This window comes from Octodon degus, unplaced genomic scaffold (genome assembly GCF_000260255.1).
Source record: "Octodon degus isolate 3935 unplaced genomic scaffold, OctDeg1.0 scaffold00026, whole genome shotgun sequence".
NCBI lineage: Eukaryota > Metazoa > Chordata > Mammalia > Rodentia > Octodontidae > Octodon > Octodon degus.
The window spans coordinates 1,005,787-1,029,899 of NW_004524602.1; the positions used below are offsets into that span (position 1 = coordinate 1,005,787).

Genomic DNA, 24,113 nt, shown 5'->3' on the forward strand with positions numbered 1-24,113 from the left:
GGGGCATTTTTACAAGATGTTATTGAACAGGAGAACCCAAAACCTATTAAGCATGAATAATACACATTTCAGCAATATAAACGATAAAATATTTATTTATAAATTTATGAGCCCACGGAAAAAGATATACATAACATATACATATATTGAGGAGGGCAACAAAGTCAGACAATCAAGAAGCAGATACAAAAGAAAAAACAGACTTCAGGATTGGGGAGATAGCTCAGCGGTCTAAGCACCTGCCTGGTACCACGTGCCATTCTGGGCATAGTGGCGCACACCTATAACCCCAGTGCTGCGGAGGCTGAGACAGGAGGATCACTAAAAGAGCAAGCTGCATAGTGAGACCCTATATCAAATAAATAAATAAAAATTTAAAAAGAAAAAGAAAAAACAGATTTCACTAAAACACACATTTTATGATAGCTATTTCAGATAAAGTTACAAATGTTTATATGTATATATGTGTCAATTAAGAAATTAGGAAAACATAAACCAGTATCTACTGATTGGAAAGGAGATCCAGTTATATCTTCTTAAGGGATAAAAGCAAATTTATAGGCTGGATTTTGTTATTTGAACACAAACCCACAAAAATTAGCATATATGTAAGAGTGCCTGCTTACACAGTTCTGAGTCAGGATTTCAGTACTTGCATATTGACATAGGTATCTCAAGAGAGGACACACAGAGGGGTAAAGTGGAGGGTGGAAAGAGATCCAGCATTTGAAAGTATGTATCTTTGTATTATTGTAGTAGACACTCATTTATAAAGTATCTATGATTTACTGCACAGTAATACCACATAAAAAACTACCCTCAAACTCAGTGGGCTTAGAAAAAACAAATTTTTCCTTAGCAGATGGCTGAAGGAAAAGGAAGATTGTACCTGCCAGCTACAAAACATCCCTTTGTAGTTCTTTGTTACTTTCACGTCCTCGATTTGCATTTCTATCTGCATATCTGTCTCCAACACTAACCCACGAGTTTCCTTAGTGCTGTCACCCCATCTCATTTATCTCGATAACCTCAGTGTTCACTGTAGTACCTAGAACAGAGAAGGTGCTAATGCATGACTGGAGAATGATTTTTAAACAAACCAAGAACTCGTGAGGTCTGTTTAACTCGTGAGTCTGAGTCAGGAATGTAGACTGGGCACCACGGGGCAGCTCTTGTGGTCTGGGATGAGCTTACTCAAGGCTCTCGGGAGCATGTGGCAGTTGATAGCCATGGCTGAGACAACCATCAAGGAAAGTGTCGTCACGTTTACAGTCATCTAGGGATAAACCACATCAGGTGGCCATGCCCAGTGACCCGGTGAAAGGTCAGTGAGAAGTTGAATGACAAAGGTGACATAAATGCAGTCACTAAGAAGTAGTGTCACTGTTACAATTTAACCATATGCAGTGTGAAAAGTAATGATTACAGAGGACTTTTACCCAAAAATAGTCATTTACCTTGTGCCATATGGAATTCAACTATGAAGTTAATTAACTCTGGATTCCTCACATACTTCAGTGAGCATCACTTACATCAAAAGATTTCCTTGGAGAGTTGTAAGGAGCTTGGAAGATGGCTTTTACAGCAGGGGTGGAGGAGGGTTGAAGATGATAAGGCTGCCATTGCAGCCCCAGCTCACTATTTGTGGTTTCTTATGTTAGGGTTCTTTGAGTTTGCCAGAAGCCCTGCAGAATTCTGGAAGAAAAGTGACATCAGATTGGGGCCGAAAATGACATCAGATTGGGGCTGAAATACTCTCTGGAAGGCATCCCTTCCTGCCAGGGCCAGCCAGAGGCCCTGTGCCAAGGAACCCTTTTATCCCAGCAAGGCCACATGGTATGCCCAGTATAGGGAAGTATACTGGTGTGGTGAGGTGAGGGGTCGGGTGGAATTTAAAGAGGCTCAGCATTTGAGAAAAGATATTGAAGGCAGGGGAAGAATTATGATGATGGTCCTCTTGATTTTCCTTTCAGAATACCTGGGTAGTTTTAGATGATTTGATCTACTTTTGCTGTGTATTTTCCATGCTTTATGAGACCAGTAGCAATTGACAGATTGCCTTGCTACATCAGTGAAGAAGATTAGACAGCAGAAAATTAACTGGACCCCCCAGGAGACCCCAATGCACCCAGAAAAGAGAGCCACTGTGGGTTGTCTGCCCACTCAGTAGATCTGCAGCCAAGAATTTTGCAGCAGACTTGAGGTTGAAATGGGAGAACTCTTGGGTGCATGATGGATTTTATTCATTTTAGCTCTGTTCGTGGAGCAAGGTATTAATGGGTCAAGGCACCAGCAAGCATGACCTTGTGCTGTTGTACAGAAACCTCCAATCTTATGCAAAAGTCATAGCCTTCCCCTCCTGGGGATATGAACATCATATCCAGGAAAGATCTCTAGCCCAGTAGTTTCTCTACTGGATTTTGCAGCAGGCTTTATGATATCAAAGCGGAACCTGACATGTATAGAATTCTATCTCCAAGTAAAAGAACCCCAAGGTTTTTTGATACCACATCTTTCACATTTCCTATCAGCCACTTGCCAACGTTCGCCAGTCTTTTTTAAAGGGCCAGGAAGCTTAGCTGAGCCTTGGGACTGGATGAGAAGTGTTCAAACCTGCTCTGGCAGCCACCAGCTACCTATGCAAAAGCCTCTTCCTGCTGCTTCCTTGCTTAAGAGAACTGAGACTATGATTGTGGAAACAATATGCCCATACCCAAGGGGTGAGTTATGACTGGTATTGGCTATCATAGAACTTCCAGTCCCTTTTGCAGCCTTATGACTATGTAGCCCAGCTCTGCCCAAAGAGGTATCTGGAAAAAGTGTAGAAAGATAATGACTACTGAATAAAAGATCAAATCTTAATGAGGAGAATTTATATTTGGGAGCTGGTATGAGGGTGTACAAGCTAGAGCTACAGCAGCCGTTCTATAACCATGGGGCAACAAGCACAAGAAATGCACTTCATGGAAGGATAAAAACAACTTTGCTTCTATATATATTGAAAACTATGAAACATTGATGAAGGAAGTGGACACAAATGAAAAGATATCTCATATTGGATTAGAAGAATTAATATTGTGAAAATGCCCATACTCTCCAAAGCCAACTAAACATTCAACATCATCCTTATCAAAATTCCATTGGATTTTTACAGAAGTACAAAAAAGCAATTCTAAAACTCATGTGGACCCACAGGGATCCCAGTAGCCAAAGCAGTCTTGATACAGAAAAACAAAGGTGGAGGTGGCACACTTCTGGCTGTAAAATTATAGTATAAATTAATAATCCAAGCAGTATTACACAAGCATAGATACAGAGACCAGTGGGACAGAATGGAGAGCCAAAGGCAAGCCTTCTTGGGTATATATCCAAAGGGAATAAAATCACTATCTCAGTGTGAGAGCTATGACCCATGCTCATTGCAGTATAATTCTACATAGCCAAGATGTAAATACAATTTAAGTCACTGGGTGAGTTAGTTTTCTATAAAAAGCTTGTTTTGGTTCATGTTCTTGGAGGTTTGAGTCCATGATAATAAAGATCCATCACTTTTAGCCTCCGCAGAAGGAGGCCTGATAGCACTGGTGAGGTGTCACAGTGCAAAACTACTCTCCTTGTGTCCAAGGAGCAAAAGAAAGAAAAAAGAAGGGGCTGGAATCCCACATCCTCCTTGAGGGCCCTCCCCTTATGACATAAAGACACCCCAACCCCAGTTAAAGGCTTCACAGTCTTCCCGTAGTGACACCTTGCAGATCAGGCCTTGAGGGGTCTTCAGGAGATGCGTAAGATCCAAACTTTCGCTGTCTCCATCAACAGATTGATGAATAAAGAAAATGTGAGGTATATACATTGGAATATTATGCAGCCATTCAAAGGAAATTCTGGCATTTGCAACAAGATAGTTGAAACCTGAGGACATTTCCCTGAGTGAAATAAGCCAGACACAGAAAGGCAAATATATATTATTTGAATATGTTGGTCAGTTTAAGAGATGAGGATACAATGTTGTTAGCCCACCATCCAAGTTCTCCAGGAATGTACCCTCATACTATTAATATCACTAAGGTAATCTGAGTGTTGGCTTACAAAGAAATAACAACAAGGATGTGACCCTGTTAATTCAAGCAAATCAGCTACAGTAGTGTCCGTCAATACAAGTTAGATGTTAACATACCATAAAAGCCAATTGTGTACCACTTTTAGTCCTAGAGGAAAAGTTGGCAATTATGCTGTAAACATTAAGGCAACCAAGGTATTGACTTATAGCTAATATGTACTAAATATGATAGCTGTATCTTTGCTACTGGTAGAAATAGTTCAGTGATAATTTTACAGAGTCAAGTATCAAAGGATTAACAAAAGTTTACAGTTACACTATTAAACATAGTTTCGGAGGGAGGAATGCAAGAGTAAATCTTTGAAACCTTAAACTCTGTGATGTAAGAAAAAAGAGGAAAGTGATACGAAAGATCTTATGGAGTAGAAAGATATCTGTAGTATGGGGCTGGGGAGATGGCTCAGTGGAATAAGCGCTTCCCTGGCAAGCACAAGGGCCTGAGTTCAATCCCTGGTTCCACAAGGAAAAAAAAAAAAAAAAAGTGCCTTTTGGGACTGGGGAGATGGCTCAGTGGAATAAGCGCTTCCCTGGCAAGTGCAAGGGCCTGAGTTCAATCCCCAGTTCCGCAAAAAAAAAAAAAAAAAAAAAGATATCTGTAGAATTAGATAAAGGTAAGATGAAAAAAAAGAAAGAGAATAATATAGAGAATTAAAATAAATACAAAGAAAAATTTAAAAGAAGAGGAAAAATAGAGAAAAAACCAAGAGAGATTAAAAGCGATGCAGGGGGCAAAAGATCACTGAAGCCCCAGGAAAACGGTGAATAAGAAGTGAAAAAAAGAAAGAGACAAACAAAAAAGCTGAAACAATGCTTACACTTTAAGAAACAAAAATAAATAAACCCAACCAAATGAGCAAGAAGAAACAAAGAATTTCTCTGTGATTTCAAATTTGTGGTTATCTTACAGGATACAATTTTGGGGTAATGTTCAATCCAAGATACATCTCTGCTCTTGCTGGGAGACAAAGAAAGGAGTCCCAGACTGTGCTGAACACAGTCACCACAGAGCAGGCAGTGGAGCATGGTGGGAGTGTGGGCACTCTAGCGCCAGGGCTTTCAGATTCAGGCTGCTTCAGGCTGATCCTGGCCTCTGGTGGAGCCTTGTCCTTTAGCTTTAAACAGTATGCATGTTTCTTGCCGGCCTGACTATTGCTGCCTCCTGTGGCTGACTCTCACTCAGTTTCTGAAGGAATATAAAACTGGAAGTCTTGAAATAAAGCCAACTCACAGCTGCTCCACATCCGGGCTCAATCTGGCCCCTCCCTGGTATGCGTTGGAGCACTCACTTCAGGGGGTGCAGCAGGTTCCTGGGCTGGAGTCTCCCTTCAGGTCTTGCAGTTCACAGCATCCACAGTCCTTGCCAATACTGCATTTTTCCCTGAAAGTTTTTGGAGACAACACACACACAACACACACACAACACACACACACACACACACACACACACACACACTTTTCACTGTTTTCTGTAGAATCTGCCTTTCTCATAAGCGGTTAGCAAGGGATCAGGGAGGAAGTACAGATTGCCCATTCCTTTTTCTGCATTATGTTCTGTCTCCAGTTTCTCTGCAGGCTATAGCTTTCCGCCAGATCCTTCCTGTTCCTGGATCTCAATGTTCTACTTCCCTCCTTTTCTCTCCTAGCTTATTATTTTCCTGGTTCCAGATCTCAGAGAGACTGATTTGTTGCTACTTAACTGCTCTATTATCTTCCTAGAGGTCCTTCACATTTGTTTTCTGTTTGCTTGTTTGTTTTGTTTTTTATTTGTTTGTTTTTGTATTTAGTACAGGGACTATAGGGTCTCACTCCACAGATCAGACTCAGTGATCTTCCTGTGTTCAGCCTCCCAAGTGCTGGGATTACAGGTGTGCACCACCACGCCCAGTCTCAATCGTGTCTCAGTGTGCCCCGGGGGCAGGACTGGCACCACAGGACAGGGATCGAACCCCTGGCCCCTGCATCTGCCTAAGCAGGTGCTTTAATCCACTGAGCTATCTGGCCAGCCCTCCACATTTGTTTTTGAGACCTAGTCCTGCTGTGTTGCCCAGGCTCCTAACTTCTAGGCTCAGGCAATCCTCTCACCTCAGCCTCCTGAATAGCAAGGTTATAGGCATGACCACTCCATGAAGCTCAAAACATGTTTTGTGCTTTAAATATATGTAACTTCGGTGTGTCAGTCATTCTCAGGAAAGCTGAGTGAAAAAACTGTACCTTGATGGTATCCTTTGGCCATAGCTCTAGTTGCCAGACCCTCTTTCCTCAGTCCCTGATCTAGGAAGCATAGTAGCAACCTTCATAGCTTCAGTTTCCCTGAGGCCTTCTGTGTTGCACAAACAAAAGCACTCCTAATAGGCCTCACCTCTCTGGTTCCACAGCCTGGCCATTGGTTCTGCTAATTCTACTCAAGTAGCTTTGTAGCCACTTAACTTTCTTTACAAAGGGTGCAAATACCTACTTCACCTCCTATAAACCTTCCAGTTCACACATCAGAATGTGGTCTATGCCTCAACCGATTGGCATCCTCTAAATTTGATAGATCAACTTTCAGATGCCCACCCTAGTTGTACTCCATTAGAAACTTCGTGGAGGGACCCAGAAGTATAGTTTCTAATACGCAGCCCAGAGAGCACGGTGGATGAGAAGATTTAAGAGTGACAGATTTAGAGTCACATGCAGTGGCTGTTGTCAGAAACATGGGAGAACTGACATATCTCAGGCTCCACCTCTGCATTCTGCTCACGTTTATGCAGTGTAGCATATGAATTAATCTGTATCTCCCAAAAGGTCTGAGTAAAGGCAAACATGGAAAACAGTGAGGTGGCCATGAATGCAGGCAGTGTATATGAAGGGCCATCAGATGAGTAAGGGGTGAGGAACAGAGCTAGGGGCTCCTAGGGACAGCGGAACTGAATTGCAGCTTTGTCCACCTGCAAATCCCAAGGACACCAGCTGAGGACAATCAAACTTTGCAGATCTGGATGCAGCAAGAAAACATGATATTAGTAGAGATGCATGAGACATAGGTAGAAGACACTAGGATTTTAGTCACATCTCTAAAGCAGCCTCTCTACCTGACCAGAAAATCCAAAACAGGTTTTCTCTTTGCCTTTTACCAGGTTGATGAGGCAGAAGGTTTGTATTTCAGATGTTCATTTATAGAGCGCTAGACGACACCTGCTTTGTGCTAGCCTAGTGTTCTGGGGGTGGCTTTGTTTGGGAAATATTATTTTTAAATAACATCCAGGCTAAGCAGTCCCATTATGTTAAGGTAGCATTCTACACTGTGCTGCTTGTTAGGAATCAAACCTCCAGCAGAAGCAGTTACTCATTACTGAAATATCTAAAGATGACCTTATCCTCATCCACTCCTTAGCTTTGCCCTTGTGCTGGAAAGGCCAGTCGTGTCCTCCCAATATCCATGTTTCCTTTCTAGGAAACTGCTGCCACTTCCAGGGACTCTGTTCCCCATGTCCCTCAGAGACTGAGTGAAGGAATCCAGGGTGCTGTGCAACAACAGCAGACACTTCACCAATCACTTTGGAAGGTGATGAGATTTTGAGTCATCATTATGAAAACCAGTAATTAAAAAAAGACATTAAGCCTTTACACTTCTTTCCCTAGGCTAGTCAAATCACTGGTGAAAGTTTGTCTTTACAGCTATTTATTAATAAAAAATGATGAACTTAATGTGTCACCATTTTGCAAACTTTAGGGAATAAATGGATCTAGAACAAGATCATCAGTGGCTGTCAGTGTCATGAAAGGAACCCAAGAACATATTTGTGACACCACCCATAAAGTTTTGCCAACATAAAATGAACTTGAATCTAAAGTCTGTGTAGACTTTACAAGAAACACGGGGGACAGAAGAACATGTTGAACACTACCATTCAGACCATGGAAAACTGTGAGATCCATTTTTCCAATGTAATACCTGAGAAAACGGGATAGGAGGGAAATCCTGTGGATTAAATGAGACTCAAGGGTCATGTTAACCGGTCCTAATCTGTGGACTTTGGGTTCAGACTGAACAAACATTTACATGATTACAGGACAAACAGGGAACAAGGTTTGGATATTTAATGGTATTAAGAAACTACAGTTGACTTGAGGGTGATGACAGTCCTGTGGTTGTCTCTCATCAGAAGTCCTTCTTAGAGCTGCATACTGAATATTTATAGATGAATGAGGTGATACCTAGGATTTTTTTCAAAATAAGCATGAAGGTTAGGGATTGGTCAGGGATATGGAGAAAAAAAAACTGTGAAGAGCTGATAACTATTGGAGTTGGGTGGTGGAGAACTGGAGGTCTATTACGTAATTCCTTAAAATTGTATATATTTGAAATTTTCCTCCCTAAACATGAAATTAATACTTTTTTTTATCATTTTTATTTCTACTCAGTGTGTTTTATGTTGGCTATAATATTAATGTAGTAGCTCATATTTATTATTTTTAAGTATAGGTTTATCAGTTTTTGTTTGTTCCTTGCTATTTAAGGGGAACAAAAATTTTGGAGTTTTTTGTGTTTTAAACCTGCTCAGATAAACTGGAAGATCCATGAATGCAAGACCTTCTATTGAGCCCTCCTCAGGGCTAGTGCCTAATGTCATGTATCAAATACTAATTGGGAACACAGATTTTTAAGACATATCTTAATATGGGAAGGGAACATTGCCCGCCTGTCCTCCAGTCCTGAACCTCAGTCCTAGCATTACTGTCTGTTGAGATTAGACGATGTACATGACCCATCTTAATACCAGGAAGACTTTGCTAACTTGTGAATGTATGACAAGAACAACAACAACAAAAACGAGACTGGTTAAATCTGCATTGTAGGACGGACAGTTGTATAGTGTTTACTCTATAGTTAGCACACAATCCTGAACCCCACATAGAAGAGCTCTGTTTTTAATGTTTAGACCCCCTGTCTTGAGGTCCACTGAAGCAAGGCAAAATGGTTATGAAGGCCAAATTCTCCTTGGTGTTGTTTTAACTCTATGCTTTTTTTATCCTCACTCCTCTAAAACTCTGGTGTAGAAATGGTTGGTTGCTTTCTGTATTAAGTGGTTTCTGATTTTCCTGTCATTTTCTCAATGGCTGCAAACTCAGACCTTCCCAGATTCTTCCACCATCATTAGTTTGTACTCTTGCTGTGCATTACACAGAGCTTGGCACGTTGACATTCCATCTCATGGGCTTTTGCAGCCTGAAGCGATTTGCCTGTGCAAACTGCCCATTTGTCCTTGTCTCCCTAGCTGAACTGTCCCTCCAAGCTGAATGAAGAAAGGGCTTTACTTACATTGGCTTCTTAGAGAAGCAGCAGTTTGTGATAGAATCAGCTTACAGAAGGGTTGCGCCTTCCTTCTAGTCACCTCCCTAAGACTTGTTCACAGCCGTCTACACCAGGCTCTGTCGCTTTGTCTGCTGGGTTGTGCCATCTCCAAGGGACTTTCTCAAATGGTACCACTGGGTTGGTTGAAAGAGGATATTCCATTACCTAGATCAGACTTCAGGTCACAATCTTATATTCAACCATTTGGATGCTTTGGGATGTGCCCAGGTTCAACATTCTGTGCAGTTTTAGTTTAGAAAACATCATACTTAGGGTAATGAAAGCCAGCACTGGTGTTGTACTTGGCATGTTTGAAGTCCTATTCTAAGTTCCTTATATGCACTGTGCCACTGGATTCTCTTATTGTCACCATTTTACAGGTGGGAAAGCTGAGAGCAGAAGGGTAAGTATGGAAATCTGATTCAGACTTCCTCATCCTTGTAGCTTCTCTGCTGCCTCTCATTGAAGACCCAGTTGAGAGGCACAGAGTAAAGCCTAGAAAAATAAAGACAGATGAGTTATGCTGGGTTTGGGACCACAGCAGCTTGGCAGAAAGTGCTGTGGATAAGAAATCAGAAAACTGAGGATCTAACTTTCCCCTTCCTGTATCACTGTGTGACACAGAAAAGTCACTTTGAACTGACTTTTGAGCTGGGTGTGTTGGCACATGCCTGTAATCATAGCAGTGCAGGAGGTTGAGGAAGGAGTATTGCAAGTTCAGAGCCATCCTGGGCAAATTAGCAAACTGTCATCTCAAAATTAAAAACTAATTTTTTAAAGGCCTGGTGATGTAGCATAATATAAAGGCCCTGGGTTCCATCCCTGGTAATGCTGAAAAAGGAAGGGAAGGAGAAAGAAAGAGAAGGAAAGTAAAAGAGAAAAGAGAAGGAAAGGGAAAAGGGGAGGGAGGGAGGAAAGGAAATTATTTTTTTCACTCTGGTTCCATCTTGTCTCTTAGAAAAAAAAAAGCCATACCCATTGTTATTCCCATATGGATTATTGGAAGAATTTATTCAACATTACTGTGTGGAAAAGTGGGAGAAATTTCTAATTTTAGATGTGCTTAGGAGAACTTTGGATTGCATCTGAAGGTAATAAATTCCTATTTTTGTTTTCAGGGCACTATTTTGGTACGAGTCTTGTGGAAACTACTCTTGGAAATGCTGACAGCGGGCTTTTGGACAGCTCAGCCCCGCTAGACATCAGGAAACCCATGGCTCTGGTGGCACCTTTCAACATGACAGATCCACAGTGAGTATCCTGGGACCAGCCCTGTGCAGTGGGAATGTCACCATCAGTCTGCCACAAGAAAAGGTCCTGCTGATTCAGGCAACTATTATGCACAGTTCCTTTAGCAAGAGGTCAGAAAAATGGGAAGAATCTTTCAAAACCAAGACTCAGAACTTCAGGAAGTACCTGGAATGAGTGAACCAAGCAGGAATTGCAAGGAAACTTAAAACATGACATGATTTTTAAAAGAAAGTTCTGTGAAACCTGGGGTAGAGCTCTTAAGGGAGTCTTGCTTGCAGTTCCCCAAACCAAAGACAAGTACTGTCTGTGGACCAAGTACTTCACCTTCCAAGTACCAGCATGGTGTAGCCAGTTTTTAATTTATTTTGTGCTTTGAAACCCTTTGGCAACAATATTACTAAAATGAGAATGACAGTCCATCTATAATACCATACTCCCCTGGCTTCTCTTACCCTAGGCCCCTCGGCCTGGCTACTTAGCTGATGCATAATGAATCCATATGACCAGTGTAGTGCTTGGGGACAACCGGCCTCAGTAGCAGACAACGGTAACTGTCATTCGCATATCTTGACTAACCATCTAAATAGCTCTGCTGATCTCATCTGGGGTCCCATTGAGGAGAGGCTGGGCTGGCGGTCAGCAGATCTAGATGAGACTGGACTCTGTCTGCTCTTCCTTCCATAACCATGTCAAACCCCTCTGATTTGACATGGGGGTTCAAGAACCCTGAGAACATCATATTCACCAACATCCCATTGGCCAAGACAAGTCATGTGACTGGAAACAGACTCAAGGGTTTTAAAACAGCTCTTCATGCCAATGAGGGAGCAGCAAAGTCACATGGCAAAGGCCTACGTTCCAGGAGGAGCAAGGACCGGAACTATTAATAAATACATTTTTAACCATGCTGATCCTCATCCAAGAGGATACTTAAACCATGAACTGTGGAACCTTCATTCTGAGAAATGGAGACCTTGTCTCTCTGTGGAAATAGCTATATGACTGGCAGTAGAGTTGGGAAACCATGGCTGTTGGCAAAAAGTGACCAGGAGGCCAGAAAGTTAGGAAGGCAGAAATAACTTGTTCTGTGCTTCTCAGAACCATATTTTGTTAAGCTCAGAAACTTTCTCCAGCCCTCCTTGAGCTCCCCACTGATCAGAGTGATCTGTTTATTCAGTTCAGAAATTCCTTGTTTCTCTGAACAGTCGCCAAGAAAAGAGAACACATTCAACCCAACTTGTGCCTTTTAGGAAATCTCTAGAGGATCTGGGATTCCCCCCATAAACACCCACACTTTTCTATCAATTGTTGAGCAATTCAGAAGCTGCACATCCTCTGTTCTGTCTGAGGATCTTGAGTCACTTTGTAAATGTCACACAATGATGAGTGCTATTATCTACGCCTGACAGGTAGCAAAAAGCAAAGGTTTAACTGAGGCCTACAAACAAGATGTGGGCCACTGGGAATTGCTTAGTAAAGTCAGATAGACTAGGCAGCCCCCTGTGGCACTCAAATAAAAACTCCATTTTCCTCTCCATTATCTGGATAATCCAAGAGAGAAAAAAATAGATATATTCAGCTCAGAGTGTCCTTGAGAACTGGCTTGAAGTGTTATGGGTTAGGTTTCAGTGGTGGTTAGAAAAGCTTTGGCTGTAGAGGTCCCCAATCCCTTCGTAGAGGTCCCCAATCCCCCTGAAGGGCTTGCTGCTCCAGCGCTGCTCTGCCACTGCTCCAAAATTCTATCCATCTCATACCATAATAAGATGAGAACTGTCACCCAGGCCGCCTATATTAACTTTTTTGAGTTTAACTCAGAGAAACTGAGGCCAAGGAGGAGCCCCACAGAAGGTGGCTCTGGCACTGGCGCTGACCTTTTTCAGCACACTGCACTGCTGCCTCCGTGTCAGACCCGACCTCTTGTTACACAGGACACCAACCCAAGATGTTCCTTCAAATATTTAAATTTTTCTCTTGCCCATGCATGCTATTGTCTTTTCTAAGGCTCAATGTCTGGCCAGAGGAACAAGACTGAAGCCCAGATTCTACAGGAGATGGGGTAGAGAATTGTGGGAGGACCAAAGATAGCAGGGAGTAAAAGCAGTTACCCAACCAGGGTTTAGATATCGTAGTAGGACAACCTGCTTAACACTGTGTGCAATGTTAAATACACTGCAGAGAGAGTATCCTCCCACCCTGTTCAAACGTCAGTGCTCTAGGGCCACCTCACCCTGAGTACACCCAATCTCATCTACATTGTCAGCAGCAACTGCCAACAGTGTCTCTACAGACTGCCAAGTATCCCTAGTATTCAGGAAGTGGCACTGCCCCTGACTGGCTGGCTGGGATTTCTTGTAGGGCCAGGAGAGTTGTGGGTTATTTTCAATGTCCAGGGTGATCCTGCAGTGACATAAGAAGAGATCTAGGATGCTTCAGACATCTGATCAAATGAACTCCACTTTCTACTCCACCCTTAAAAAGGACAACCTGGTAGGACCAGTTCTAATAGCAACTCCAGATGTCCTCCCCATCCAAGGCAGCTGAGGTCCCTCCACCTCTCTAATTAGACTCCTAGTACCCAGTGATGAGTAGCAACTTCTTTCCCCATTGTGTGACAGTTGACAGGCATGCAAGGTCCTCAATGGACCATGAGGTGATGTAGAAGTATCTGCTCCAGAGTAGAATGCAGTGATCCAGAATCCTAAATGCCCAGGGGCACTCATGAAGAGGGCACTCGTCAGGGCATTGGTCCAGTCCTGGGGATACCAGTGGGACATGTGTGACAACCTTGTAACTTCCCAGCACAGCAGATTCTAGTGCTTCTTTCTCCCTTCAAGAAACCAAAGCAGCATTTCACTCTGGGACCCACTCCTTCCTGTTGTCCCTCCAGGCCTGCCACTGAAGGAAGAATTTCTGAAGTTGAGATCATCTCCCAACAAGTTGAGGAAGAAACCAAGAGCCTCGCTCCTGTGCAGCTGGCCAACTTTGCCTATCGGGACTTGCCCCTTGCTGCCGTCGACCTGTCTACAGCGGGCTCACAGCTCCTGTCGAATCTTGACGAGGAATACCAAAGAGAAGGGTAGGCTTCAGGCCATGGAGCAGCACTTGGGTGGCTCCCGAGTCATCCTGGGGCCCTCCTGAGAGGCATCACAGAGACTGGAGGTGCTGAATAGCTGGGACCAGGGGCCCACATCAGCCTGCTCAAGAAGTTTTGGGCACAGACCACTGTCACTGCCACAGTATCTTGCCTTAGGTGACAGTTGCTTGAAACTCAGAGAAGCATAAAATTTGTTTTAGGGACAGAATAATCCCTCTTAGTATGCTTGGGAACCAGGAGATCCAAAGGGATGTAGAAATTCAGAGACCAGAGATAGGCACAAGCCTTAGGGTCACACAGCAGCCCAGACTTCTGACTTAAACACATCATTGCAACTCAGGCCAGGGCCTTGGGAACTGGCCTGGGTGACCCTGTCAGGTGTCTATAAACATTTTGAAACATGCTGGATGTTTTGGGTATAAACACAAAGGGTTGCTGGGTACTTTAGCAGCAAACAAGTCTTAGCTAAAACTTAGAGAGGTTGGATTCCCTGTGCTCAGGGCCCAAGGGCCTCTCTCCTTCCAAGATAGACACCCTGCATGCCTTTGCTTGCAGAAACAATGCCCTGGTGGTTTGCTCTAAGAGCGTAGTATGTCTGGAGCCTCGGGCACAGAGTCAGCAGGATGGCAGAGCAGCCCAGGGCACTGTCCCACCTGTCTAATGACAGAGCCAACTTACCTCATCCCCGCCAGCTTGCGGCCCTGGGTTTAGGCTTAGGGTTACAGGTAAGATGAGGATTAGGTGTGATAGTAGGAATAGAGTTAGGGCTAGGAGTAAGGGTAGGGGTAGGGCTACAGGTAGGATTGGGGTAAGGGTGGGATTGAGCCAGGGTAGGGATAGGTCAGGGTTAAGGCTAGATTTAGGCCTCGTGTGTAGCCCAGGTGTCAGGACCCATGCTTTGCTTTGCTCTGTAACTGTCTTCTTGGACTCCAGTTTATAATGTCCATCTCTGCACCCCCAGGAGACCCCAGCCATTGCACTCTGGTGGTCAGACACAGCAAGCCACACCTTGGGCCCTTTCCAGTCCATTGTCCAGTGGCATTGAGAGATTGTGGTCAGAGTGAGGTCCACCTCTCCTCTGCATGGGACCACACTGAAAGTGACCATACTGGGGCACCTCTTCCATGGGGACCCCTCCTGCCCATCTCATTTGCCTCTGAAGTTTCTTCTAGTCAGTAAGTACCATGCAGAGCCTGCGAGGCCCCAAGGCCCAGGCTCAACCTGAACCCAAGTAAGGCTGCTGCTTGGGGCCCAACAAAAACAGAGTCAAGGGACCGAGCTGGCAGCAGGAGTACTTCCTGGAGGAACTGAGAGCAGGCCAGATGCAGGCAAGAGAAACCAGGCAAACAAAGCTATAGAAGGCAGCACCCTGCTCCTCCGGCTTCTTGACTCTGGGCATTATTTGCTGGTCCTTTCTGGAGCACTGGACCCAAAGTGAAGAGTCCGTGCTCTCCATGATCTCAGTGCAAGCAGTCACACCCAGGAAAGATGAGCAGACTGTGGGTAAGGATCAGCCCTCAGGGACAGCATGAGAAGGGGCCTTTCTCTAAGTGCCTGTCCCTGGAGCTAGCCCTGATGCTGAGACTCTTAGGGCTGAAGGAGACTTTAGAAAGGAAGGTGTCACAAGTACCCAGGGTACAAGGAACCTGCTTAAGTTACACAGTCACAGAGCTAGGAACGGCCTCATCTTCTGGCCGCTGATCCAGACAGTGTCCTGGGCTTCCATTTATCACTTGACCCTTATAGTGTCGCAGTCGTGATTCTAGATAACCTACATTCACCACACCGGGTGACTACCATGACCAGGCCGCTCCACTGAATGGATGCCTTTAGCTTCCGTGTGTGTGTGTGTGTGTGTGTGTTTAAATGTTCAAGTTGTAGTTAAATATATACAGCAACATTTACTGTCTTCTCCAGTTTTCAGCATATACTTCTCATGAGGTATTAGATCCCTTCAGTCGTCACTGCCATTGGTCTCTACAAGTCTCACCTTGCAGAATAGAAATTCTGAATGTATTAACCAACCAACTCTGTGTCCATCACCCTCCTCTAGTCCCTGGCATCTGCCTTTCTGCTTCCTGCCTTTGAATTTGACTACTGTGGGCATCTCATACCTATAAACTCATACTGCATTCGCCTTTTTTGTGATGGGCTTATTTCAATAAGAATAATGTCCTCATGGTTCGTCAATGCTGTAGTATGTCCTTCCTTTTCAAATATTCCATCGTCTGTGTATACCATGTTTTTGCCTGCCCATTCATCTGTCCATGAACACTTGGATTTCTTCCACATTTTAGCTATATGATAGATGCCACTATGAACAGATACACAAATATCTTCTGAAGACCCCATTTTCACTTCTTGGAGATACTCACCCTGCAGTGGACTCGCTGGATCCTGTGGCAGTTCTGCTTTTACTCTCTCAAGGCCCCACCTCACTGTTTTTTTCCACAGTAGCTGCACTGTTTTCCCTCCTCACTGCTGCACACAGTGTTCCACTCCCCGCAGCTTCCCTGACACCTGTTATTCTCCATTATTGGACAGGTGGGAGGCCATTGGGGGTGTCAGTGTACTCTGGACCTGTCCCTGTGAACCTTGTGATGTGAGGAGGAGCAGTCACCCTCACTGCTTAGCTCCCAGCCCCAGATGAGTGCAGCCTCAGTCAGCCTCCTTGGCTCTCCCGGGATCCCTTTGTCCTTGAATTCACCTACCTAACAGCCCACCCCACCAACAGCTACCCAAAGTCTACCCTATTCCTTTACAGTTGTGCTGTTCAAGGGTGCAGGGAGGCTGAAAAGCTGGTGCTTCCCTAGCCTCGCCAGCTTGGTTTGATTTCCAGCTCTAGGTTTATGTCTCCTTGGTGATCCTGGAGAGTCCTGGTGGCTCTTTATCATCATTTCCATTTCCTCAGTCCTCTCTTGCCCTCAGCAGATGACCTTCTCCTTCCCTTTGAGAACAGGGACAGTCCCAAGTGGTTGTACCACACCCCTCAGGTCCTGTCCCATCTCCTGAGCTCTGTCCCACCCCCTCCCAAGCTGAGGACCCTCCCTCCATCAGCTACAGCCTCACCCACCTCATTGCACACCTGAGGCTCTCGTGTCTTCCCTCAGCGCCACATCTCCAGAGGCCCCCACCATCTGCCTCTCTTTGCAGCCAAACTTCTTGGGAGCCTCATCAATATCTACTATTTCTCATTCGCTGCTCCCATTCATTTCTCCATCTACTTCAGACTCCTCCAAGCCGTAGGAACTGTCCTCCGTCCTCCTCAAGGGCAAATAATCATCTGCTAGGATCTTTATATTATCCTTTCTTCAACATTTGAAACTGGTAGCTACTGCCGTAAGAGAGCTGTCTGTAGTATTCAGTCTACGTCTTTCCTCATTCATGCCTATCAGGAGAGAGTGACAGCCTCTCATCCTCTTGAGAGAAACTAGGAATTTTCCCAGAAGTCTCATTGACTAGAATTGAGTTAGATGGCAAGGGATACAGGAAAGTTCCACAGGCCAATCAGGCCTGCTCCTTGAGTTGTAGCATTTCCCAAAATGCATTGCTGTTACCCAGTGGGATATGGGTAGTGTGGATATGGGAGAATCAGTCACCCACCATGCACCACAGCCTTTAAGAGTCAACTCTCCATTGATAGCCTTCAATACAGCACAAGATCTTAAATTCATTCAAACTTTCTAGTCCCAGCCTGAGGACCCTCCTTCCATCAGCTACAGCCTCACCCACCCCTCATTGTACACTTGAGCACTTGGGGAAAGTTTGATCCCCTCTGAAGACTTTCTTCTATTATTCTTACCATCTTAATTCTTTCACTTGATTCTTGCCACTTTCTGAAGCAGTTCTGGAAGTCTTCTTTTGTGCCTTTATGCAATATGATCAAAAATACAGTGAATACTGCTGCTGAGTGCCATTGAATGGAAAGGCTTGTGCAAACATAATGCTGTGTTCTCATCCACTTTATTCAGCGGATCTGGCTCTCTGTGCCTTCTGGGTCTTCCCCAGACTCAAAATATCCATGAAAGGTAAATGTTTAGAATCAGTTCAGGCCCTAAAGGCAGCAACAGCAGCACAACTAAAGACACTCTTAAAAGAGAACTTCTATACCTGCTTCAGAAAGTGACTGAAATGGTGGGATAAGTGTGCTCGGGAACACAGGAACCTGTGAGCCACAGACCTGAACTTCTGTCTCTCATCCTGGACTGTCTGACCTAAGACCTCTTCCTGCATGAGCCTCTGTCCCCCACCCTGCTCAGGCTGGGGCTCCCCTCAGAGGTCCAATAGCCCCCTGCTGACACCTGTCACTGCATCAAAGAGTGACCCTGGGTTCTACTCTATCCGAGGTGCTGGGACCAGGAGCTCCCCCAGACAGAAGTGGAGGGAATATTGGGTAAATGAATGAGTGAGTGAATGGGAGTGCTGCATTGACTTAATGATTGGAAGGGGGGTCCGTTTCCCAGGAGAGAAGCGATTGCCAGTCTGTGAGGTCAAGGAAGCCACATGGAGAGGGAAGACTGGATTTCCCATGCCTAGATGTCAAGGCTGGGGTCTATGGCTGATTCGCTTTGTAGCCCCCCTCCCCCCACAAAATCAAACTAAAAGAAATGAACCAGGGCTGGCCAAGTAGCTCAGTGGATTAAAGTACCTGCAAGCAGGCACAGAGGCCAGGGGTGTGATCCCCAGGCCTGCCGTGCCAGTCCCGCCCCCGGGATGTGCTGAAATGGCAATTGAGACTGGGCGTGGTGGCACGCTGTGTAATCCCAGCTCTTGGGAGGCTATAAACAGGTAAATCACTCCAAGTCTGATCTAGTAGTGAGACCCTGAACACCCTTCCCTAAAATACAAAAAAAGAAAAACAAAAGAAAAATGAAATAAACGAGCTTGGCCTCAGAAAATACTGGCTTCCACTATCAAAAGCCTAGTGTCCTGTTAGAAGAAAGAAAAGTCTTTTGAGGTTCAGGGTTAACAAGTACACACCCCCCACCCCAGCCATGCCCAACCACTGTGAAACCTGAGGTTATCTATTACAGGATTTATGAAATCTTTTACATTACTTTTTCTCTAAGGGTAGAGGAGATGTGGAGCTTCATGCAGTCATTTTCTGATGCCAGTGAAATTTATCTGTAAGAAAGCACCACCCTTCTTCCAATATCATAGCTGTCCCTGTACCACAACTGGCCCTACAAATCCATGACATCCCATATATTTTTAGGGGTAAACACAAGCCATCCCACTTGCCAGTGGTCCAGGAATCTCAAAGGTTTTTCATCGATTAATAAGGCAGTAAATTTACAGATCCATTTCTCAGGGAAGCATTGTCATCCCTGACTCCAAGGCTCAGGCAGGGTTTCAGCCTTCGGGGCCACTAGATGGCAGCAGCGCGCCTCTGATCACAGCCCCCTGAAGGAAGGACACTGACAGCCCCTGACCCCTGAAAGTGAGCTGAATTCATGGAGTCTGATATGGAGGCTTCATTTATCTATGCAAGCACCTGGGATCCAGAGTTTGGCCAAAGAGGTGAAGAGAGCATGACTGAGAGAGGGCAGCCAAACCTCAGCCAACCCAGGAGACTCCCTTAGGGGCAGGGTTTCCCTGCAGAGTGTAGCCATCTGTCCCCATAGAGTAGGAAGCCAGGTCCCTGTGGCACAGCACAAGGCAAATCCCCAGGCTGCGTCGGAATGAGCAAACTCAAGACAGGGCTTCAGCTCTCAGTCAGTAGCTCACATCACCCTAAGTCAAGCTTAGAGCACTTGCCGTGTGTGTGGAAGCCACTGCTGACCACATCCTACCTCTACAACCCTCTATCATGGTGTGGAGGGTGCCTTTGGTTCCCCATAAGGACAGCCAGCCATAGTGTGTGCTGGCTGGCATCTCCCCAGGAGGCTCAGTCAAATGCCAAGTAGAGTGGCAGTCCCTGCAGTGTGCTTGCCCCCATACCCCGCTGTTGCTCCCAGAGTTGACATTTCCAAGGATGCAAGAAGCTTGAAGCCCTCGGGTGAGCAAGTGTCAGCTGTAGGGACATTTACCTCAGCCACAGAACTGAAACTGCCTGCCTGGGGTCCGTGTTTATTCGCTTCCCTAGGAGGCATGAGAGTCACTTCTTCTCGCATGAAGCATGCATGCATGTTTTGGGGTCTGTGTGCAGTGCTTCGACTGGCTCCTGTAGCAGAGAGCAGTAAAAGGGAAGCTGTTCTGATTCCCCCTCAGTGGTGAGAAGGACCTCCACCAGCCCCAGACATTCACAGAGGTCTCACAGGCTGGGTTGTGCGCTTGCTGGAGAGGCCACACGTGTGCACTTGTTCCCCCGCCTCCTTCACCTGCCACCTTATCTTGCTTTTTAAGTGGCCCAGGACCCAGAGTTCTTTGCTCAGGGAGCTACAGGCTCCGTGAGGACAGGGCCCCCTCCACCCATGTCCCCTGGGCACAGTGCATGGCACTAGGGGTCCACTCTGACTGGGTATGAAGTGAGTGGGGGGCACATGAGGCTTCCTGGAGATGGACCCGTAGCTCCCTACCATCTGTGAGTCGGAATCATCACTGCCACAGATGCCCGGTGGTAAACTATGTGCTGTGCCCTGGATGTGCAGTTTTCAGTAGTTCAAGCCTTCCCAACACCCTGCGGAGTTCAGGATCCCTGATTTGGTGATTAGGAAAGTTAAGACTCAAAGAGGGCTCACAGCATCCGGTCACTGTGGGGCTGTCGTTTGGAGACACTCATTTGCCACCACAGCTGAACAAATGGGAACGTCTGCATTTCTGCAGGAAAAGCAGAATGCCTTGCCTTTTTTTCTTTCTCTTTTTTGGTTTTGTTTCGTGACGCCAGGGGTCTTGATCCAAGGCTTTCATGCTCAGCAATGTCCCCAGCCCTTTTTCATTTTTTTATTTTAAGACAGTCTCATTAAGCAACTAAATTGCCCAAGCAGGACACAAACTTGTGCCTCTCCTGCCTCACACCACACCCAGCTAGGACATTTTGGTAACTACTGAGTTCAACTTAACATTTTTAAGTGCATAGAACAGCTTCTGATACCCAGTATATGTCACGTAAACATCTGTTAATAAACCTGAAGCCTAAGTTGGGTATGGTAGCTCATGCCTGGAATCTCAGCTACTTAGGAGGCTGAGGCAGGAGAATTGCAAGTACAAGGGCAGCCTGGGCTATTTAGGGAGACTGATTACAAAATAAAATGGAATAAGTTTTTTTTTTTTTTTTTTTTCCTTCCTCAAATGCCTTCAGGGCACTTTTGGCCAGCGGGAGAGTTGTGAGGTTTGAACTCCAGGAACCTGAGGCTGACAGCTTTGTGGAAGCAGCCATTGAAAGGACTGAGCTAGGGCCAGGCCCCCTACAAAATAAAATGGACTGAGGCTATATATCAGTGGTAGAATATTTGCCTCAAATACGTGAAGTTCTGGGCTCAAGCTCCAGTACTGCAAAAAATAAAAAAATAAAGGCCACTCCAGTGAGAGAAGTTAGATTAGAGTCAGCTGCATAGGCTTCTCCAAAAATACTTTGAATCTTGCAGGATAAATACAGTGAAGAGAAGAAAGTGGGCCCAGCTTATACTGTTGATCATTAAAACCACCATTTTCAGCCAAGATCCCCGTAATGGAGAATTCAGAATCATAGAATTGGAATGTCTAGGCAAGAGGGGCCACAGTGCACTCCATCCTGGGGCTTTAACCTGGAGTCCAAGTCTCCTCAGATGTTCTACCTGGGCTAGGTGAGGTGGTACATACCTGTGATCCCAGTCCTTTAGGGAGACTGAGACAGGAGGGTTGAGTTCAAACCTAGCTGGATCATCTTAGTGAGTTAGTGAGATCCTGTCTCAAAATTTAAAAAAAAAAAAGTAGAAAGGAGTAAGGATGTAGCCCATTGGGAAAACCCTGGTGTTCAATCTCTACTCCTGCAAAAAGGAAAAAAGAGATACCTGTGAGATTTGGAGGGCCTGGAAGCCTACTGTGATTGTCTGCATTTTGGGGTAGAGGCCATTGTTTTAGGAAATATCAGGGAGCTCTGCTTCCTGGAAGCAGCCCAGTGACAGGCAGGCCAGAGCTGATGTCATCACAGCTGTGGCTGCCATGCAGCTCCCAGGCTTCTTGAACTTCCCTGGGCTCCTGTCTTTGGAAGAGCTGAGAGTGACAATCCTGGCTTGGGGTACAGGATCTCCTGGTATCTCCTGGCTTTCTGTGATGATCTGTGCCTCATCTGGGGACACCATGATTCCCCATGGCATGCAAGCTCATTGGCGGATACTAAGAAGGTCCCAGCCATCTCCGAGGGCCCAGGTCCACACTGGCAAAGTCAGTGTGGCCACCCCTGTCCACAGCAGGGCTCTTCTGAGCATGGCTGGATATTGGAGAGGGACAGGCCAGGTTGCAGGACCATTTCCATATTCCAGAATGAGCCCTCCTAAGCTTTCATTTGTCCAGCTGACAGTAGACAGCAGGAGCAGCAAAGCTTTTCGGCCTGTCTTCCACCCGGATGTCCCTGAAGTCTCAGGACTGCTTGGCAGAACCACTTGTCCGCCTGCCGTGCAGCACCATCTGGCCACTGGTATGTGTGGACCTTGGCCACCCAGGTAGCCCCAGAGCTGTGCCCTCCTGGTTAAAACCTGGAGACGCCTGCCCTCTGGTGGACACCACAGCACAGCACCACTCAAGTCAGCCAGGTGCTTAGGGTCATACTGAGGAGAAAAGTACCTCGAAGAAACGGGCCGATCTGGGTTGCCCTAGGTCCCACGAAGGTCGAGGTGCTAGTTAACTATATAAGGATTTTTGGAAATGACACCTTCTTTTTTGCTGTTAAGATGTCATCTCCTAAGAATGCCTGAGTCATTTGAGTTTTAGAAGGAATCTTATTAGCAGCTTGGGATTTCCAAACACTGGGTCAGCCAGAAAACCTGCAACCTTGGCACCACTACCCACATCCCCAACCATCCTCCAATACGCCATCCTGGGCCCCTAGGTCTGTGTCCCTGCAACAGTACAGCAGCTCTGCCTTGTTTCTGTGGATCCAGGAGAAGCTGACAGCGCTGGGCTTTCTGGGTCCCCTAGGGATGCACACAGCCCTGTACCACCCCAGGCTGGCAGAGGCCCTGGGACCCCACAGCTCATCTCCTGCATCCATCCCCCTTCCTGCACCCTACTCACCTGCTGAGTGTCAGCCTCCTGTGCCACCTGGAGTGCTGGCTTCTCTTCATCAGGTGGAGTTTTAGTGAAGGGCAGCCTCTCATGCGTAGGTGAGGAGTGCTAGCTCCCACAGTTCCCACAGTCTTGAGTGCCTTGGTCCTCAGAGCCCTCCAGCTACCAAGGCTGGGGACAGTGGCTCTGGATCCAGATGACACACAGGAATCGCCTCAGGGTGTTTTGGGGCACAAGCCTGCATCCTGCCCCATACTCGCGGTTTAGGGATCTGACCTGCAGCCTAGGTGTTGGATGGCTCTACTCACAGCCTGAGCTGAGATCTGCCAACCTGGGTGCTGATCCTGCCCCTACCCAAGGTGGCCATCCCCACACTGTGGCATCCCTGACACTCTCAGCTCCTGGCCTGATGTCTTCCTTGGTGTCTTCTCCATCTGCATGGGCCTCCATAGCTGTGCATGTTGCCTTGGGGTCCCTTGGCAAAGGGGTGAGTGCACCAAGAGTGTGACGCAAGGCACAGCCCTTGAAGTTCTGGGACTGGAGCTTTGTGGGCTCACTTCCAGCTGGTACAGCTAGAGGCTGGTAGCCAGAGGCCAGGCAGGTAGAGGAAGGACATCCAAGCTGGCACAGGTGGAAAGTAACAGGACCAGAGCCCCAAGGCCTGATACTGCAGCTGCCTTGGTGACCTCTGGGTGCCTCATCAGTTCCTCCAAGCACAGTGCCCTGGTGGGAGTGGTTGAGGGATGCACACACCCAGGCCAGCTCCTGTTCCCATTCCATAGGTGGAGTAGAATTTCAGTCACCATCCTTGCTTGGGTTAGCCTTCCCTGGATTGCCCACCCCATGTTCCCACACACCTCACGCTTTCCACTTTCTCAAAGGTCACTTTCTTGGTGAGGCTGACTCCTGCTGTCTTCCTTAAAATTCCCCCTTTACATCCTGACCCCTCTACCTGTCTACCTTCTCTGCTTTGTCCCTGTGGGCTGCTCCCAGTGTGACTGTCTCCCCCACGAAGTGTACACTGCCTAAAAGCCTGAGAGCTGCCTCTTCTTGTTGCTTCTTAACCACCATGCCCTCTACCATGGTGGGCTTCCCATGTTCATGTGACTTCTAGGCCTGTGTCTGACTTGTTTGTAAATCAGACACCTGCCTGTTACTCTCCCTGGCTTGGG

General features: G+C 46.2%; 1 protein-coding gene across 3 annotated transcripts in view; it reads left to right on the plus strand.

The window, feature by feature from the left end:
* The first annotated feature begins 2,652 nt into the window (after nt 1-2,652).
* The window catches only part of Tmem266 (transmembrane protein 266), a 57,458-nt gene continuing 35,997 nt past the window's right edge, over nt 2,653-24,113 (plus strand). Inside the window, exons 1-3 of one of the 3 annotated variants that reach the window (XM_004628703.2) lie at nt 2,653-2,720; nt 10,571-10,703; nt 13,591-13,779. In XM_004628703.2, coding sequence (XP_004628760.2) covers nt 2,687-2,720; nt 10,571-10,703; nt 13,591-13,779 — 356 coding nt within the window. In that variant the 5' untranslated portion in view covers nt 2,653-2,686. Of the gene's footprint in view, nt 2,721-10,570; nt 10,704-13,590; nt 13,780-24,113 lie in introns of those variants that run through there. The other 2 variants (XM_023712700.1, XM_023712698.1) reach the window with 2 other exon arrangements.